The sequence below is a fragment of the Malaclemys terrapin genome, chromosome 1 (assembly GCF_027887155.1).
Source record: "Malaclemys terrapin pileata isolate rMalTer1 chromosome 1, rMalTer1.hap1, whole genome shotgun sequence".
Taxonomy (NCBI): Eukaryota; Metazoa; Chordata; order Testudines; family Emydidae; genus Malaclemys; species Malaclemys terrapin.
Genome location: NC_071505.1, coordinates 14,458,346 through 14,478,867, shown reverse-complemented (window position 1 = coordinate 14,478,867; position 20,522 = coordinate 14,458,346). Strand labels below are relative to the sequence as shown.

Genomic DNA, 20,522 nt, shown 5'->3' with positions numbered 1-20,522 from the left:
CAAATCTCAGACACAAATTTGCTTTTAAAATGCTTTTTTCCTTTTTCTCCTTAGTCCATGGTGACTCATGTGTATTCAGTGTGTGGAAATCCTCAGTTAATTTGAAAGCTGGGATGTCTCAATGTCTTTCCATTAACTTTCATGGTCCACCATTGTCTCTTCCTGGCTGGACCAGGATCATTACTTGGAACTGGTTTTGTGTAAACACCTGGAGGTGCCTCTCCTTGCTGTGAGGTATAGTTGAAATTGTAGTACAGATTACGAACACAGTTTTCTGTATGCATAAATACATAGCTTCATAACCACAGTGTGTGTGTATATATATATCTCATAATGACCAGCAAGTTCAGAACATTACAAACTTTTGTAAGAGACCTTACGTGATACACTTTTATAGTATAATAATACAGTGTTACTGTTTGGTTCAGCTGTTCATTTCTGGGGTTTAAAACTTCTGTTCTCCCTTTGGGGTGTCTGTAGCTGATTATCACAGTGGGTAAACATAATTGTCAGTTGGGGTAAGCAGGTATTTGCTATATACCTGTATGTGATTCCAGTTCAAGCCCTGATCCATTAATTTAAAAAATAATGTATTTGCATAGTATGATCAGTTTTCTGTATCTTATGCTCAGCAGTAAAATGTGTCCACTTCCCCAATCTGGTATATGTGCTTGGAAAACAAAATGGGTCTTTTATCCTTTTAAAGACATTACTCTTGCTGTGTTGCATCACTTGTAGTTAGTACAAGTTTACAAGTCAAGATAAATAAAATACACCTTTTGCCCAAGGTTCTTTCTTGATTGCTCACTTTTGGTCTTGTCTGTGCTACAAAAATTCCCCATTGTTAGCTGTTCCCACTGGTAACACATGCTGTATCAGTACTAAATGTGGTTTCACTGTAAGCATTGCCAAGGACAACCCATGTTCACCATTTCAGAAACCGTGGTTAAAATCTGCTCAGAATTGCAGGTGAGTAATTTTCCCTTGTTATACACAGGGAGGTCTTGATGTGGGAAGTTGCAGATGGCAGAGAAGCATTTGAAACATCTCATGAATTGGAAATATAGCAGATTAAGTAGATGTAGCCACTACAAGCTCTAGTACTGCCTTACAGTAAACACACAAATCCAATTTTTTACTTAAATAGTATTATACAAATTGGATTGTAGGCTTATGTTAGCAGTAAAGGTGAACTGTGAAAAGGATTACTTTCAGAGCAAATAATTTGGGGCCACCCCAAGGGAAAATCTAATCGGGTTTAAAGCCTTTCTTAGCAGTATCTAATATGTAGAATTGTGGCCTCTTGAGTTCTGATGGATATTTTTTAGCCTTAAGCTTTTCCTGCTGAGCATAAATTTTGTAATAAGGTCTCCAACTAGCTGTGTCTTACAATAATTGGCAGTCACACTGCAGCTAACTGGATCATTTCCTACCAATCACATGCAAGGATCCAGGTGGAAAATTGAAATGAGGACAAGTTCTTGGAAATCATAGGACTAGATCAGGGGTCGGCAACCTATGGCACGCGGCTCGCCAGGATAAGCACCTTGGCGGGCCGGGCCAGTTTATTTACCTGCTGATCTGGCAGGTTCGGCCGATCGCGGCCCCCACTGGCCGCGGTTCGCCGTCCCGGGCCAATGGGGGCGGCAAAAAGCGGCGTGGGCGAGGGATGTGCTGGCCGCAGCTTCCCGCTGCCCCCATTGGCCCGGGACGGCGAACCGCAGCCAGTGGGGGCTGCGATCGGCCGAACCTGCCGCATCAGCAAGTAAATAAACTGGCCCGGCCCGCCAGGGTGCTTACCCTGGCGAGCCGCGTGCTGAACGTTGCCGACCCCTGGCCTAGATTAAAAAAAATCTGAGTAGTGATAATGTAACCCACATACCTCCTGGGTGTGGTGTTCTGTCCCATCTAGTGGCAGCGAGACCACTTAAAGAGAGAGTTAAATGAGTCTGTTCTACAGCCTTAGCTTTTACTGCATGAGCCTCCACAGCATGAGCTAAGCTCCAGAGGTCAATCCTGCCGGCCAATGAGCGGGGTCTGTCAGTGTTACAATAAGATAATTTTTTCTTTCCCGGGGGAATGTTTTGAGTCCTAAAAATCCTTTTTCTTTAACTTTCACTCCCTTCCAAGGCTCTGTGTCTCAGTGACCAGCAGAAGAAGGCTGGAAAAGATTTGATTAGAATTGCCCACTAATGGGCCATGGGATCGTTAAAGAGGGCACTATAGGGCATGGGATTGGCAGGTCAAGGCTTGAGATCTAAACTTGTTTCTCATGTAGTAGCTCGTTCTGGGCTCAGCTGACATTGTGGAGCTATCTCTGGAGATGAAATATTGTTGAGTCTCATTTTATGGCAAAGGAGTAGCAAAAATAAGTAAAAACTGCCTTTGATATATATTGGTTGTGTTTGTTGTGTTCTCTCATAGTATAATGTCTGTTTTGTAGCTCATTCATTTCATAATTGTACTTGCCTTCACATCAAAGTCTATACAGTCCTTTGGGTTGATGTGCAAGAAAATGTCTGATTTCAAAGTGGAAGAAAATCGAATGTCCATTTGATTACATTATTTTATATTTTACATAAAGAAATTCCTCAAGTATCCATCTGAACTCAATTTTTTTTTAATCCGGATAAATCCCGAACTGCCACTTTCTGCTTCTTGTAGAGCTACTAGGGGCTTGTATTATTAGCAGAACTACTATACGTTATTTTACAGATTGAGATGAGTTTTCATAGAGGAGGAAACTTTAAAAATGAGAACATTTTATATCACGATATATGCTTGGGCTGGTATTTTCTATGTTTTTTCTGTATTAGGGAGGATTATTTGTATAAAGCTTTCGTCTCAGCATGGTATCTCCTGATGTGAAGTGCAACACAAGTTATTTCCATAGCAACAAATTCTATGATTTAGTATTTTGGGCTGTGAAGAAAACAAACTCTTTCTTTTTATTAAATGCACACACCTCTGGTAATGAATAACATGCTAAGAAAAAAATAAATCCACATGTTGTACCTTTCTGATCTTGTTTTTCAGTAAGAAATATTAGAAATTTGTCTCCTGATAACCATGGTTTTGAAGAAAAGGTCTTTAGTTATTGTACAGTCATAATACTTTATCTTCTATGTCCCCTTCTAGCCTTAGTGATATCCAGGTGTTATAAAAACACCTCTAAATTAAACTATATAGTGCCTCTGGGGGGTAGGTGAGTCAGTTACCTATTTACAGATAGGAAAACTGTCTGGCCCAGAGGGGGAATTTTACTTGCAGTAATTCAGGAAGTCTGACAGAGCCAGGAATAGAACACAGATCATCTAACTCCTCCTGTACCTTAGCAACTAGACTTGCTTCCTTTCTAATTGTTATTTATACAGCACCAAAAGCATGTTAGGCACTTTACTATACACAGTCCTTGATCGAAGAAGTTTGTAACTTAATTTAAAAAGTGAGTGCAACAAAGTGGGGCGGAGATGGTGAAGGAAAGAAGAAAGGAAAGATCATGGCTATAATATTATTACATGATTTCATAGGCTTATTATGGTGCTGATCCAGCATAGGACTTAAACGTATGCTTAATTTTAAGCACATGAATAGTCCTAGAGAGGTCAATGGGATTAATCACGTGTTCGATGTTTAACATGTGCTTAAATGCTTTGCTTGTCCTTTATTACTCCTGGGCAGGAGCGCTGTCAGCTTTTCCGCCGCTCTAGGCGGCGGAAAGTCCCACCCCGAAAGGCGGCCGCCCCCCCCCCCCCCCCCCCACACACACACAGAGGCAGCGGAAGGTCCCGCCGCCGAAATACCGTCGCGGTCGCCGCCCCCCAAATTGTAGCGCCCTAGGCGACTGCCTAGGTCGCCTAATGGGTTGCGCCGGCCCTGCTTCTGGGGGAATTCTGTGCTACTGCGCAATGCAGAATTTTGCAGAAATTAACGTGCGCACAAAATTTCATTTCCCCCACTAAAATGGGCTGCAGTGCTGTTAGCCACCACTAGGGGCCACTGGACTCGGCAGAGCCCAGCTTGCACATAGAAGACAGTGCTGGGGAGAGGGAGAGGGTTCCTGGCAGCTGCAGTTTCCAGCGTTCCCTGAGGGAAGGAGGGCGGCATGCAGGAAACTCTTTGCAAGCCTGAGACATCAGGCTATGTTTCCCTCTTGGATCCCTGGGCTCTGGGAGGGAAGGGGGACGGGCGTCTGGGCAAGGAGGGGCCTGCAGCTGGGCTCTGAGGAGAAGAGGGTTCGGGTGTATTGGCTGGGGTGGGGCCGCAGGTGGGCTCTGGGCGGGACGCGTTGTGGGTGTCTGGTCCCCTGGCTGGGCTCTGGGGGAGAGAGGAGGGGACAGAGAAATAGGAACTAGGTTATCATAGTAGTTTCTTTAACTCTCTACACCCAGGGGAATTTGTGTGTGTCTTTGTTATTAGACATACTTGCTGACAGATATTTTGAAATAAATTACCAAAATAATTGACACTGGCATGATTATATAGTGTTATTTTGACAAATAAAAATGTCAGAATTTTAAGATAGTGTGCAGAATTTTTATTTTTTTGGTGCAGAATGCCCCCAGGAGTACTTTATGCACATCCTGTGATGGTACCACTGTTCTATTTTTTAAATTTAGTTGGCGCTTCAGGTTTTTCATTTTGAAGGCTCCTTTGTAACATTAATTCTTATTTTACTCCTCCATTGTAAGTAGGCATTGTCAGCATTTTACTCTTGGAAAAACAGACAGGGATGTCCACAGAGGAAGTGTCAGAGCTGAAATCCGAGTTCTGGAGCCCCTGGTTCCCAGATCTGTGCTCTTATCTTACTCCTCTCTAAAAATGGATCTATATCGTGCATATATGTAAAGAGACTTCTCAGCTGATCTAAAATACTCCTATAGCTCTAGCACAGACACCAATATTCCTGTTCTTTGGTATCTGTCTTATTGTTGGTATGTTTTGAAATTTAGGTAGTTTTTCCCATCGTCCCTTCTAAAAGAACCCCCAAATTTATAGCATCAGGACCCATGGAGAATTTCAAAAAATTATAGCTCAGTGAGCTAGTACTAAACCATTTTAAAAGGACTACAGGACTTGCTGTATTAATTCAAAAAGGAACAGTCTTTTTAGTCTTTGCAGTGCAGCAGTGAACTTTCTACTCTGATTGATACTGACGATGATGAGTATTTTTAAGTCGCCGACATGTTTGTTTTTCTGTACTGCTGCCTGTCTTAGGTTTTGCTATGTAAAAAGAGAGAGATTGAAACAAAGGCATTTACAGAAAGGAATATATTTAATAACAAGTCTGAGAGCACAAAGGGGTCTGAAAACCACCTTCTTCTTCGAGTAGTAGGTGTTCGCGCCCCCTGCACCTCAGATCAGAGATTTTAGATAGGGTCTGTTTGGCCTGCATGTGCTTTCCCCATCTCACACCCTGCATTGGGGCTAGATAGTGCTGGGTGAGCAAACCACCCCCTCAGTTCCTTCTCAACCGCCTCAGCCTGCGATGGAGCCTCAGCAGCATCCACATTGATAATATCTCAATTACATCTTACTTTCTGGTTCGAGTTAGTGTTAGTTCATAGAGTTTCCATTAGTTTGTGTTACTACTCCCCCTTTTTTCCTTTTTTTTCCTGAACCTTCTCCCCCCATACACAACCTCTTTTTTTTTTTTTTTCTCCCTCTTGTTATTAGAATAGCTAACTCACTGTCCTTAGTTATTTTTCCTTGTCTCTTCCTTTTGGGGAAGTGAAACCCGGACAGAGCATGCCTGGCTCTCCCAGGTTTAAATGTTGCTTCTCCTGCTCTGAAGCAATCCTGATCCGTGATGGGCATTCCCACCACATTCACCGCTTCGGGGAGTCACACATGCCTCAGAGGTGTACTTTCTGCCTTAAATTAAAATCAAGAGCCGGAAAGAACCTTGAGCTAAAACTCCAGCTACTAATGGTAGAAAGTTCACTCTGACCAGCCTCTGATCCTGGCCCAGGAACCCGCCATACAGTGGTCCCTGATTAGGCTGAGTCTATTGACTTCCTTGGCTCAACACTCTCCAGCGGCTTCGAAGATTAAATCTTTGAATTCCTCTCAAAAAGTGGGCTACAAATTCTCTGGGTAGAGAATCTGCTGCAAAGAGACAATCCCCAACAAGGGGCACCAACTGATCTCCGACTCGGCACCCACAAGGCTGCTGGGTCCTCAGGTACAGGTATGGCCAGCAAATCTAAAGACTCCAAAGGTTCAGGCTCCAGAAGATTGGTACCATCGAGTGAATGGAGTGGTAGAGAGAAAACCAGTTCCTCTAAATCGATAATGACAGAGTACTGTAGGACTTGGGTACCAAGTATTTTGGCTCTGCAAAAGACCAGATCAACACCTTCTAGTCATTCATCGGAGCACAGGAGACCTCCAGTACCATTGGTTCCTTCTATATTGGCTACTTCCGCTCATCTTACCTCAACGGTACTGCCCACCATTCCAGTACAGCAGGAATTCTGATTTTCTTGGGACTTGCTGGTTTAAGAAACGCCTGAATTGCCCTTGCTTGTCACCGACAGGTTCTAAGTACCAATCCCATCTCACTTTCCTGGCATGCGTGCTGTACTGATGGAGTCTCCCTCAGCATCCATAACTGCTCCACCTCTGCCGGAGGAGGAGGACGACGACGACAACAACAGTTTCTCTTCAGTCTCTGTTGAAGGCTCTCCATTCTATTACCAGGGACCAAGCCAACCAGAAACCTCTGCAGAACCAGCTTACTGCAACTAGAGACACGGCCCACCTTGTTGGTATGGTTGATTTTGCATCCCTGCCCATCCTGGATAATAGCTATTGATGGACCTATCCTCCATGAACTTATCTAGTTCTTTTTTGAACCCTGTTATAGTCTTGGCCTTCACAACATCCTCTCACAAAGAGTTCCACAGGTTGACTCCACATTGTATGAAGAAATACTTCCTTTTGTTTGTTTTTAAACCTGCTGCGTATTAATTTCATTTGGTGCCCCCTAGTTCTTGTGTAATAACACTTCCTTATTTACTTTCTCCACACCAGTCATGATTTTATAGACCTCTATCATATTGCCCCTTAGTCATCTCTTTTCGAAGCTGAAAAGTCCCAGTCTCGTTAATCTCTCCTCATACAGAAGCTGTTCCATACCCCTCATCATTTTTGTTGCCTTTTTCTGAACCCTTTCCAATTCCAGTATATCTTTTTTGAGATGAGATGACCACATCTGCACACAGTAATCAAGATGTGGGCATACCATGGATTAATATAGAGGCAATATATTTTTTTCGTCTTATTATCTATCCCTTTCCTAATGATGCCCAACATTCTGTTCGCTTTTTTGATTGCCGTTGCACATTGAGTGGATGTTTCCAGAGAACTAGTCACAATGACTCCAAGATCTTTTTCTTGAGTGGTAACAGCTAATTAGACCCCATCATTTTATATTTATAGTTGAGATTGTTTTTACTTTGCATTTCTCAACATTGAATTTCATCTGCCATTTTGTTGCCCAGTCACCCAGTTTAGTGAGATCCCTTTGTGACTTTTTGCAGTCTGATTTGGACTTAATTATCTTGAGTAGTTTTGTATCATCTGCAAATTTTGCCACTTCACTGTTTCACCCTTTTTCCAGATCATTTATGAATACATTGAACAGTACTGGTCCCAGTACAGACCCCTGGGGGACACCACTATTTACTTCTCTCCATTCTGAAAACTGACCATTTATTCCTACCCTTTGTTTCCTATCTTTTAACCAGTTACTGATCCATGAGAGGACCTTCCCTCTTATCCCATAACCGCTTACTTTGCTTAAGAACCTTTGGTGAGGGACCTTGTCAAAGGCTTTCTGAAAGTCTAAGCTCAGTATAACCACTGGTTCACCCCATCAAGGGCACGGGTAACCTCTTCCCACAAATCCAGGTGACCTGTACTGACATGGGACCTCAACTTTGTCCTCAGGTGTCTAACCAGATCCCCCCCCTTTGAACCCATGACCACCTCCTCACTTCTACACCTCTCTAGGAAAACTACATTTCTAGTAGCCTTACTTCTGCTCGAAGTGTGGGAGAGAGACCCTCATCCCTTACAGTCTTTTTCAAAGACAAGGTTACACTATGACCACACCCAAGGTGTAAGGGTGTGGACTCACCCCTGTGGCACCTCCTGCTGGTCGATCTCAGGACTTAGCTCGTCCAAGCTCCGGAGCACCCTCTGCAGGCTGGTGGTACACTTTACCTCACTCTGGCCCCTGTGTCCCTCCCAGGACCCAGTGCCCCATTATCTGGGGTGCTGCCTCCTGGCAGTAACCCCACACTTCTGGGTCTCCCCCTCCCAGGGGAACCCCCACCCACTATCCCCACTTCGCCTCAGTCTTGGCTATTGCCAGTCATCACTTAGCCCCTGTTCACTGGGGCAGACTGCAGTGTATCAGCCACTCATCACAGGCAAAGGTGTTTGGACCTGCTGCCTCTGCCTACCCGTGGGCTGCCCCCTGCAACCCAGTACCTAATAGGCCTTACCAGGCCTGCAGTCTGGGGTTTTCCTAGGCCAGAGCTCCCCAGCTCCTTTGGCCTTTCCCCCAGCCCCGCTCTACCGTAGGTACACATGTACGCTCCCTAGCAGCCAGGCCCTTCTCCCTCTAAAGGCAGAGAGAGAGTGCTGAGCTCCTGGCTCCCAGCCTTTTTATACAGGCCAGCTGTGGCCTGATTGGGGTGTGGCCCAGCTGCAGCCGCCTCCCCAATCAGCCCAGCTTTTAGAGCTGCAGCCCTCTCCAGGGCTGCTTTTACCCCTGCAGCCTTCTTTCGGGGCTGATTTCAAGCCCTTCAGGGCAGGAGCGGGTGTCCACCCCGCTACACAAGGTTTCTACTGAAAATATCTTTGCACTTCCATATAAACTGGATTATCCACTTCCCAATCTTCTTTCTGAAACCACACTGGGACAAAAGGAAGGCGACATTACACACGCTCAATGTCAGGAGATCATTAGCCTTATATTTAGATAGACTAAGCCCTTCAAGGAGTCTCCCAGACAATTTCTCTCTATTGCGGACAGATCTAAGGGATCCTCAATCTCTTAAAAAAGACTGTCTAGATGGATATTGGGCTGCATTACCTATTGCTCTCATGATCTTCAACCTCCTTCTAGACTTTTCTGATTAGCAGGGCAAGACTACAGTGAAAGAATGTAAACTATTCTTCTCTTTGACTAGACCACTTGGGCTTCACTAACAGCTTTTGTATGTGGGAATGAAAAAGTACTGGAAACCTGAGTTTTGATGATAGCTAGATTTGATGCTCTAGGTTACTATGCATAGGCAAGCTAAGATTTGGATACATCCTTAAATGGTGTGATTGATTCCTATTTGGTTTCTTAATACATAATCATCCAAAGTTAGGTGATACCTTTAGGCCCTAGTCATGTACTGTGGTATTCTATTTGCGATCTAGTATCTTGTCATCCCAAAATCTAGCTGCCAACACTGGAGTATACAATGGGAAATATAAATACCAGAGGTTATACCATTGAAAGTAAATATGGAATCCCAGTTTAATTTTTGCTGATTCTCACCATGTTGTAAAAAGTGTGTAAGAAGTCTTTATTGATTGACTGTGCTAATTTAAATAATATTTCAACTCATTTTTTATTTGTATTACTGTAGTACCTAGGGGCCTTAATCATAGACCGGGGCCCCATTGTGCTAATCACTGTACAATCACAGAATTTATGTTTAGTAACTGAAAAGCTTATTAAGTAGAATCATAATATGAATAAATAGGAGCTTTATAAGTTTCACTAAGATAAAACTTAAATGTCTCTTAAATCCTCTTCATATGATCCTTAGAGAAACATAGATGAAAATTAAATGAGCTTTACGATGGTCATGCGGAATGAACTGCTTAATTTCAAGCTTTCACCTGCGTTTTTAAGATGGCTGCAAAAAAAAATTGTCATAGTCATAAAGTTTAAGGGACCACTGATCATCTAGTCTGACCTCCAGTATATCATAGGCCACCACCATCACCCAGGACCTGCACACTAAACCCAATAACGGAAATGAGTCCAAAGTAAATGAGGCCCACAGGAAACTAGACTTACGTGCGACTAGGAGGGACTGAGGTTCACCAGTGCTTAAGGGCCCTCCAATGGCAGGGAAATTATTGAATTAGAAATACTCAGATAGTCCTGGCATGTGACCCATGCCCACACGCTATAGAGGAAGGCGAAAAAACCCCAAGGTCATTGCCAGTCTGACCTAGGAGCAAATTCCTTTTTGACCCCACATATGGCGATGAGTTAGACCCTGAAAGTGTGAGCAAGAACCAGCCAGCCAAGCCCCTGAGAGTGCAAGAATGCTTGGTGCCACCTCAAAGCCCTAGCCCACCCAGCCCCATGTCCCATCTCCAGTTTTGGCTGTCCCTGATGCTTCTGAGGAAGGAGATTTTAAAAACCTTCCAGAATACATTGCAGGGAAAACAATCTCTTCCTGACCTCTCCCAGTTGCCAGCCGAAACCCTGAAGCATGAGCTTTAGGAACATAAGACAAAAACTGGAAATTAGCCCTAGGGCTGTTGAGTTCTACCCCCAACCATCACAAGCAACATACTTGTAATTTATTTCTCTGCACTCTGCCTCCAACCACCCATCACTTACACTATGAAGACTTTTGGCATGAGGGAAATTTAATAGCTTCATGAGAAACATTTTTCACATAAGTTTTATTTGTTTCTAGGAACAAATGATGAGAAAGAAACAAGCCATGCATCTCGACGCACGGTATGTCACAATGGTGGAGAATGCGTACTACTACTGTAATCCCCCTCCTGCTGAAAAAACTGTGAGGAAGAAACGCCCACCTCTGCAGGAGTATATTCGTAAGCTTCTTTACAAGGATCTCTCCAAGGTCACCACTGAGAAGGTGAATCCATGTGAAATCTTGATGTGGTAGATGGCAGTACGTGTGACATGACACAACTCTTCCTCTTAAATTATTTATTACAAGAACAATAATTATAGGTACTCATTTAGAACCTGAGAGTGAAAGGATGAGTTGTTGCTAGGAAAGAAGGCTTCTGCTTGACCCATATAAATGATTGAGGTTGAAAAGATGGGAAGAGGTTTTGAATTATCCAGATCTGACATATGTTTTGAAGGATCCAAGAAAGTTGGAACACAGCAAGTGTCTGAGGGCAGGGTTGAGATTAATGTTTAATACTCCCAGGAGAGGAGAAACTGCTTCTGGATCAGGATTATATTAGAGACGGGCACACTGTTTGAGCTATTAAAATCAGAGGCCATGTGCATGCTAACAAGGCAAGATATTTTAAGGTGAGTCAATGGGGATGTCCAGGTAGAGCTCCAGCCATGATTTTAGTCTTCCAGGAAGAGACGAGGAGTAGGTCGGAGAATATACAAGTCCCAGAAAAGAACACTGTGGTTTCTCATCAAGTCACGCTGGGTGATGAGGCTCTCAAACTCTAAAGGTACACCAGTCTTATTCTAAGACGTCTGCAGGGAGAGTCTACAGTATCTCTGGGGTATAATCTTGGATGTCTATTAGACCAGTGGTTCTCAACCTTTCCAGACTCCTCTTTCAGGAGTCTGATTTATCTTGCATACCCCCACATTTCACCTCACTTAAAAACTGCTTACAAAATCAGACATAAAAATACAAGTGTCACAGTACACTATTACTGAACAATTGCTTACTTTCCCATTTTTACCATATCATTATAAAATCAGCTGGAATATACATATTGTACTTCCATTTCAGTGTATAGTATATAGAGCCATATAAATATTTCATTGTCTGTATGAAATTTTTGTATGGATTTTGCTAGTGCTTTTTATGTAGCCTGTTGTAAAACTAGGCAAATATCTAAATGAGTTGATGTACCCCCTGGAAGACCTCTGCGTACCCCAAGGGGTACATGTACCCCTGGTTGAGAATCACTGTGTTAGATATCCAGTGCTGAGTGAATACGGTACCAAAGCATCTGGGAGAGGTGTTTCCATCCTGCACAGTGTTTGCATTAAGTCAGCCCAAATGTATTCCGTACCTTTTTATAAGTGGTCTAGGTTTCTGTCTCCCTTTATGCTTTTAATAGTACAAGGCAAAATAAATAACACCCGTATATAAATTAAGGATCAGATCCTCTGTTGGTGTAAATTGGTGGAGATTCGTTAGCAGCAATGGAACTCCACCAGTTTATGCCAGTTGAGAATCTAACCCTAAAAGTTCAGGGTATATTGAACTCCTTGTTTTTATTCTGTAGTCTTCACTTTCCACATTAAAACAATTTCTATGCGTAGCTTAGATGTTAAGGTTCATGTTTGGTTTCAGATCAGCTTTACTTAAGTTGTGACTCTGTTTATTTTGTTCAAGAGAAGTGTAGAATTTTGTTTTAATCTTAGATTTTTTTCAGTGCCGTTCCAATATTATAGTGCTGCTCTTCTGAGTCCCATTACAAGTATCCGCTAATTTCCATGGATTTTAGGAAAAAGGGGATAAAGTGCCAGCTTCACTGATGAAGTGGTGCTTCCTGCTATCTGAGCCTTTCAAAAGAAGATGGACTTGGGGTTTGTAGTGAGGTAGTTGTTCTAAACCTTTCTACTCCCAGTAACATGATTTCTTACTGGCTTCCTGAATGATTGAGAGTGCCTCGATAAATTACAAGCTGGAAAGGACCACCAGTCTTCTCATGGAGTAAGGTTTAGATTAGGTACCCATGGCTTGGGATATATATCCATTAGATTTACTTCATTTGGGTAACACACGAATCCACTTCTGAATAAGTGAGGGTATTTCTTTAGAAAGAGGCCACAAATATTATTTGGGGGTGGCATTTGTAATGACTATAAGATATAATTGATTCCATTTACACATAAATCCACCCAACTTTGCCTACTGACTTGTTAATTGTGTTTTACAAATCCTGTTTAGGTCCTGAGACAGATGCGCAAATTGCCCTGGCAGGATCCTGAAGTGAAAGATTATGTTATATGTTGTATGATCAACATCTGGAATGTGAAATACAATAGTATTCACTGTGTAGCTAACCTCTTAGCAGGGTTGGTACTTTACCAAGAGGATGTTGGAATTCATGTTGTGGATGGAGTGCTAGAGGATATTCGCCTAGGCATGGAGGTAAAATATATATATATATATATATATATATATATATATATATTATAAGTTAATTCACTTGTTTCACAGAAACATTAAAATAAAACATTTCTAAATATAATTTAAAAATAGAAATAGAGATTATGGAAAATGTTTTTCATTGCTTGATTGATTACTTTTCTACCTACCTGCCAGCTGCTTTCTTTAAAATCAATCATAAAGTCAGAATAAAATGAGAGAGGGTTATTAGGGTAGTTACTTCATTCCCTTGCCATAGTAAGATTGTTCCCTATGCACTATTTATAATGCTTTTCTAGTCTAGTATTTAAATGTCTGAAGCCATGGATTTTCATATCATTTTCTTTGGAAGTCCATAATTTGATAGAGCTCACAGCTATCAAAAGATTTTTCTAGATATGTTTTAAAAAAAAAAGCCAAATTCCAGAAAAATTCTTTTAAATAATACAGGACTGGGCTTCATTCAAACCTTTATGATATCTATTGATTGGCCAGGTTATATGGCTATCTGCAATACATAGATAGAACACAGAGTTACTTTGGGCTCTATTGTAACAAATTATATCAAGGAGTGACAATATTATTTAAAGCAAAAACATACTTTTTTAGTTTACATTTCTGTAATGGAGACTGTAAGGCTCCTTAGTAATTCCTATTGTGTCCACATGTATAAAAGTAAATGTGTGTTTTGCACTAAACTAGTAAATGTTGGGTTTTGTTCAAGGTTAACCAGCCAAAGTTTAATCAGCGACGGATCAGCAGTGCCAAGTTCTTGGGAGAACTTTACAATTACCGAATGGTCGAGTCAGCTGTAATATTTCGAACTCTATATTCATTTACATCATTTGGTGTGAACCCTGATGGTACTGCTAGTCCACTGGACCCTCCAGAACATCTTTTTCGAATTAGACTGGTCTGCACCATCCTTGATACCTGTGGGCAATATTTTGACAGAGGTTCCAGCAAACGGAAGCTTGATTGCTTCCTTGTGTACTTTCAGGTATTAATAAACTTAACTTTGTGTTTAAAATTAACTTTGGGTGATGGGTGTATCTTCGCATGGTCCTAAAGATTTATCTATACAGTATCTAGAATCTGTACACTTAGGTTTTTATCATTTGGGCTCCAATTCAGCAAGGGATTTAAATGTGTTTAAATTTAAGCACATGAGCAGTCCTGTAGATTTCCCTGGGACTATTCACATGCTTAAGTTGAGCACATGCTTAAATACTCTGCTGAGTTGAGGCCTGAGGGTACGTCTTCACTACCCGCCGTATCGGCGGGTAGCAATCGATTAATCCGGGATCAATATATCGTGTCTCGTTAAGACGCGATATATCGATCCCCGAACGCACTCACCGTCGACTCCAGAACTCCACCAGAGCGAGCGGCAGTAGCGCAGTCGACGGGGGAGCCGCGGCCATCGATCCCGCGCTGTCTGGACCCCAGGTAATTCAATCCAAGATACTTCGACTTCAGCTACGCTATTCGTGTAGCTGAAGTTGCGTATCTTGGGTCGATCCCCCCGCCCGCCCCAGTGTAGACCAGCCCTGACTGTGAACTCTACAAGCTCTGTAATGATTTTTTTAAAATCCCTTCTGATGTTCATAGTTTTAATGAGAGATTTTTGAAATGGCATTAAAATGTCAAATGTAACTGGATGATGCCATGGTAACTCCATGGAATATTCTGAAACATTCACGGACTTTAGAGTGCTTGTGTTAATCTCTTTTTTAACTTAATTTAGAAGGACAAAAGAAAAACAGGGAATTTAAAAGATAACTGCAGTGGAGGAGTATTGGCATTAGGGCTGTCAACTGATTAAAAAAATTAATCATGATCTACATTTTCAAATATATTGATTTCAATTAAAACACAGAATACAAAGTGCACAATGCTCACTTTATATTTATTTTTGATTACAAATATTTGCACTGTAAAAATACAAAAGAAATAGTATTTTTCAATTCACCTAATACAAGTACTGTAGTGCAATCTCTTTATCATGAAAGTTGAACGTACAAATGTAGAATTATGTACAAAAAAACTGCATTCAAAAATAAAACAATGTAAAAACAAATCTCTTGTTTGTGAAAAATGTCTTCCCTTTTAAAAAAGAATATGATTTGTATGGCTGCATTTGTACAAGAATTAAAGAGGGATTTTGAAATTCACAAAGGGCAGGTAGGTGCCCATTTCCCATTGAAAATCTGCCCCTAAAAAGGGTATTTTCATTCTGTTCCTATTTTTTATAATATTTTCAGTTGCCGTAGATGATTTATTTGGTTATGTAATTTAAAATCTGGATTGTCACTTTAAAACTCTGTATGGATTTTTTTATTTTAGGGATTTTCTTTGAATTGTTTCAAACTGTTTTAGCAGGATACATGAATTTAGTATGTTTTTAGTGACTTGTATGCATCTACATTTTCTTTAATGTTTTGGTTATGTCTTTTTTTCTTGGTAAAATAGCTTCAGTCAACATGAAGTACATTACGTATATAACATGAGGATGTTTTGTATTTCAGAGGTATGTTTGGTGGAAGAAGAATTTGGACGTTTGGACAAAAGACCATCCATTTCCTATTGACATTGACTATATGATCAGTGATACGCTAGAACTGCTGAGACCAAAGATAAAACTCTGCAATTCTCTGGAAGAATCTGTCAGGCAGGTACAAGATTTGGAACGAGAATTCTTAATAAAACTAGGTAAGAAATAGTACATCATCACAGCCAGTTGTTCGTCTTTTACGCTGTCATTATTATTATTATTACTACTACTATCACTATCCCCCGGTGATGGATCACTACAAAAACTAATTTCCCCCCTGCTGTTACTCACACCTTCTTGTCAACTGTTTGAAATGGGCCACCTTGATTACATTGAACTCATTAGCACTACAAAAGTGATTTTCCTCCCTTCTTGTCAACTTTGAGAATAGCCCACTTGCACCTTAATTGAATTGGCTTGTTAGCACTGACCCCCCTGACTTGGTAAGGCAACTCCCATCTTTTCATGTGCTGTGTATTTATACCTGCCTCTGTATTTTCCACTCCATGTATCTGATGAAGTAGGTTTTAGCCCACAAAAGCTTATGCCCAAATAAATTTGGTTAGTCTCTAAGGTGCCACAAGGACTCCTCGTTGTTTTTGCTGATACAGACTAAGAGCTACCACTCTGAAAACTATCCCTCGGGTGTTTTTTAACCTTTTTCTGCATTTCCTGACCTGTTCTGAATCCGGGTAACATATTAATTTGATGTATCTAAAGAAACACTAAACACGAAGGTGACTATGGTTTTTATTTATGATGACTGGTAGAAAAGGAAAAGGAAAACCACCAACTCTAACTTTGTTAGTACACAAGAGCTTTTGGCTGCTTTGATACAGTATTTAGTGCATCCAGCAGTCCTGGTGGCTGAGTAGCTCATCACACACAAGCATATCCATTGGTTCTATTACCTGGACTCCTTTAAGGTATATGGGACCATTACAGTCAAACACTGGACTTGTAGAACAAGTAGGGTGGCCTGGTGTCCGGTTTTTGCCTGGAAAGTCCGGTTGAAAAGGGGACCTGACAATGTCTGGTTACTACGAGCGGGAGAGGCGCCAGGTCATCACCCGTTCCAGCCTCCTACTCAGCCGGGGCCACCTCCTACCTTCATTGGGTCCCAGCTCTGCAGGAAAATCCCTCGTGACCCGGGAGGTGGGGATGGGAGGGGAAAAGCAGCGAGGGATGCAGGGGAGGGGGCCTATGGGGAAGAGGCAGGACGGGAGATTCCAGCACTCCTGTTGGAGTGTCCGGTTTTTAAATATTACCAAGTCGGCAAACCTAAGAACAAGGCATTCAAATAAGCATGAAATGAGTATTGTAATACCGAGTCATTGAAATGAACAGTTGTGCCTACTAATGTGGTCTAGTGTATATTATGTGAAAATGGGGGTCATTTGAGTTCTGTTCCTCAGTCTTGACATGTGACCTTAGACAACTCCCTTGACCCCTTTCATTCAGTTTTCCTTCTGCATTACTTGCCTCATAGCAGTTGAAGCTTAAATTGATTGAAAACCATCTTGATAGTCTTCAAGGAAAGACAATGAGGAGTGTTAGTGTATTTGTTGTTTGTATCTCCATAGGCACACTCAAGAATGCATATAGAGGGGCAGCTGGGCTCCAGTGGACTAAGCATAAGGATGGGTGTCAAGATCTGTGTAACATCCCTGACTTTGCTACGCCACCTTCGGCATTTCAGAAAATCTCTCTGCCCCTCATTTACACCATTCCATAAAATGGAGATAAAATTATTTACTAAACCACCTATTGGAAGAGCTTTGAAATATACAGTTCTTTTCATCCGTAGAAGTGTGGTGTTAGCCTGTCTCCAGTGAATACTTCAATAGATGAGGAAAATGGTGCTTTGGGCATCTTTTTCAGCACTCTAGGAAGGGTAAACTTGACCACGTAGTATCTTTCTCTTTAAGGCTAGGCCTACAAAATGTCATGAGTGTTCCAATGTTTGCTATGTAGAGAGATTAACAGTGGTCTTTAACAGTGATGTATTACAGAAATAAAGTAGAAGAAATACTATTGCTTGAACTTTTGGAATATTTAGTAAGTAGCAAGCAGATCTGGAGACAAACTAAGTCACTCTTTAAGAGACTTTAGGAAGTGGTTGACACAATGGCTTTCTGGAAGAAATTCCTTCCCTTCAGGATGCAAAAAAGTTCTGCTGGATAAAAGTCCTCAAGGAACTGCTACTGGTGGTCTGCATGAGAGGAAGAAATGACAGTTGTGTCGTGTGGAGTTACAGTATTCTTTATTCACTGGGTTGAAACGGTTCAGTATAATCCTGTATTTTCCAAGACACATGTTGGCTTACTCTTATGTTAGGCATGGCAATAGCAATTCTTGTCAAACTGGAATAGTCTGGAACTACAGTAAAACAAGGGAACCTGTTTGCTATTCTGTTTACTGACCACAGCTCTATTTCTAGAAAGCTGACTGTCAGACATTTTTAATCTTTTATATTTTCCTTGGAATGCTCATAAATAGGCTCACAGTTTTCAGTGGAGGAAATTACTCGATGAGAATGTGACTCCCTTACTTATGCTAAATGTAAACATTACTTCTGTTCTCTTTATGCTTCTGTTAAACTGGATTCATAGACTGCTTTCTTTAAAGAGCATATGGAAACTAGTGCTGCATTTGTGAGTTACTAAAAGGTAAACCTGTTCTTGTTCCAACTACAGTGGTGTACATTTATGAAACACTCCAAAGTTATCTGTGTTGAAATTAGTTAGCATCAGGAGCAAACACCAGGCCATGGGGACCCCACAGCTCAATTGACCAAACACTCCCTAATGTTTATATCTAGAAACACTAGGGCAATGATGCATTAAAAAAAAAAAATTTATGCAGTGCCATTGGCTGTTAATGTATTCAGTCGTTGAACGGATTTATTTTATAATTTTTAATTTCTAATTGGAAGCCCTGTTTTACTAGAGGCTTTTTTGTGGATTTTTTCACTTACGAGTATTAATTTATAGGCAAAGAACTTGATCCACGCTACTTCTAGTTAAATCAGTTCAATTCTCAACGTAATCCCTTAATTTAAGGGTCAATATATGGAGAAATTATGCATTGACTTTTATTTTTAAGAGGAATTTGCATTTTGTTCACTGTGCTATTCATTTAATTAAAATTCTTCAAATATAATTTAGTATTAATATCAGACTTTGACTTCCTTATATATGTTATGATGATCAGAAAGAAAAAAACAAATTTGGAATGGAAACCATTTTAGGTAAAAAAAATTTCCCTTCCTCATGGTATGATCTAAACTAGTGCTTTTATGATCTCTAACTCCCCCCAAAAGGCAAATTATGACTAATTATATGCATTTTAATAAATTCCTTTCAAAGATGCCCAGCAGTTTCTGCTGTAAGTCAAAGTAATTTCCACCCTCTGAACCATTTTCTGTAGATCAGTTGCATCCAGTACAGTAGTGGGATCTCCTCATTCCTGGAGCATGAGTGAGCCAGTTTTGGGAAATGGCATCCATTGTGTTCATTGTGGCACCAGACAGGCAGATCACCGTTGTTATTTTTAAAGGTGCTATTGAATGAGCAACTATTGAGTTTCCAATATCTTTTTCTCCTAGTTAAATACACATATGGTAGGATAGTCACTAATCCTTTGCTGATATGACTATACATAGAGTATAGAAGATTCTTATCTGTATTTCTCTGTTCAGATCTTTGAAAGCTATTAAGATAGGTGCAAATGTTTTCAGTGGAAAAGATTTTGTTGGAATAGTTTTAATGAGGGTTCTGACCAAACTCCAAATCATAATCTATTCCTACATGATTTTAGTAATTTTGTCAGATTAGTATTTCTATGGATTTATTTCTGAGATTCGGGAAATATTCCAGTAATTAAAATGGGTATATGACCAAAAAAAATTTGTACTATTTACTTGACACTGTTCTAGCCTGTGTTAAAATATTTTGTACTTTCACACATATGCCTATCTATCGCTAGATTTGTGGCATAAATATAAGAATAAGACATCCTGAAGAACTTTACAAATTATTTACATGTACATACGAGAGGAGCCTATACACGGTTGGAAATGAACATGTAACAGTTTGGTGCAGCAGCTTGACATGTAGTGAGGAGGAATATAGTGTCTAGTTGAAATTATTGTGTAGGAAAGACACTCTGCTTGCCTAAATTTATGGTAACTGTCAAAATGGAAATTTAATCCAGACTAAAAGGTTAATAGTCCTACTCTAGCAAAAACGCTTGTGATTTGTAATGATCACAAGTGGCTAGGATTATTATTATATTTCTTGTTCGTATGATAGCAAGTCGAGCAAGCATAGTGCTCCTCAACATCTTTGCTTGGCATTTAATCAGTATGACAGAGGGAAGATTGCTGCTACCTGCTCTCACCATTATTAAGTTTTTTTGTTTTGTTTTCTATGTGGTGGAGATGCTAGTTAAAAGGATTTTACTAGTCTGATGGGTTGGCTGCTTGCTCTCTAAATAGGCTGGCATGGAAGCAAAAACTAGTAGTACTCTTTGCTCTCATCACCCTTTCTCCCATTCTAGTCACATTCCCTTTACCTCTGCCAATACCTTCGTTAGGCTCTGTATTCCCTACACAGTTCCCTTTTCTCTGAAGATTGCTTTTCTGGTGCTCACTCCTCAGTAGCAACTCTTGCTCTCCTTGATTTTTAACTCATCCAGTGTAAGTGGATGTTGGGGGGTGAAACTGGAACAGCTTTAAATATATTTCTTTTCATTAAACTTCAGGTGCTATTTAAAAGTGTTACAGTTCTTTATAGTAATCTGTCCATGGAAACCCAAGCTTGCATACTTGC

General features: G+C 40.9%; 1 protein-coding gene across 6 annotated transcripts in view; it reads left to right on the top strand.

Moving 5' to 3' along the window:
• The window catches only part of UPF2 (UPF2 regulator of nonsense mediated mRNA decay), a 121,268-nt gene that overhangs the window by 52,221 nt on the left and 48,525 nt on the right, over positions 1 to 20,522 (top strand). For all 6 annotated transcript variants that reach the window (XM_054016491.1, XM_054016486.1, XM_054016480.1 and 3 more), the window contains 4 exons: positions 10,725 to 10,910; positions 12,936 to 13,139; positions 13,861 to 14,136; positions 15,665 to 15,848. In XM_054016491.1, the coding sequence (XP_053872466.1) occupies positions 10,725 to 10,910; positions 12,936 to 13,139; positions 13,861 to 14,136; positions 15,665 to 15,848 (850 nt within the window). The remainder of the gene's footprint in view (positions 1 to 10,724; positions 10,911 to 12,935; positions 13,140 to 13,860; positions 14,137 to 15,664; positions 15,849 to 20,522) is intronic.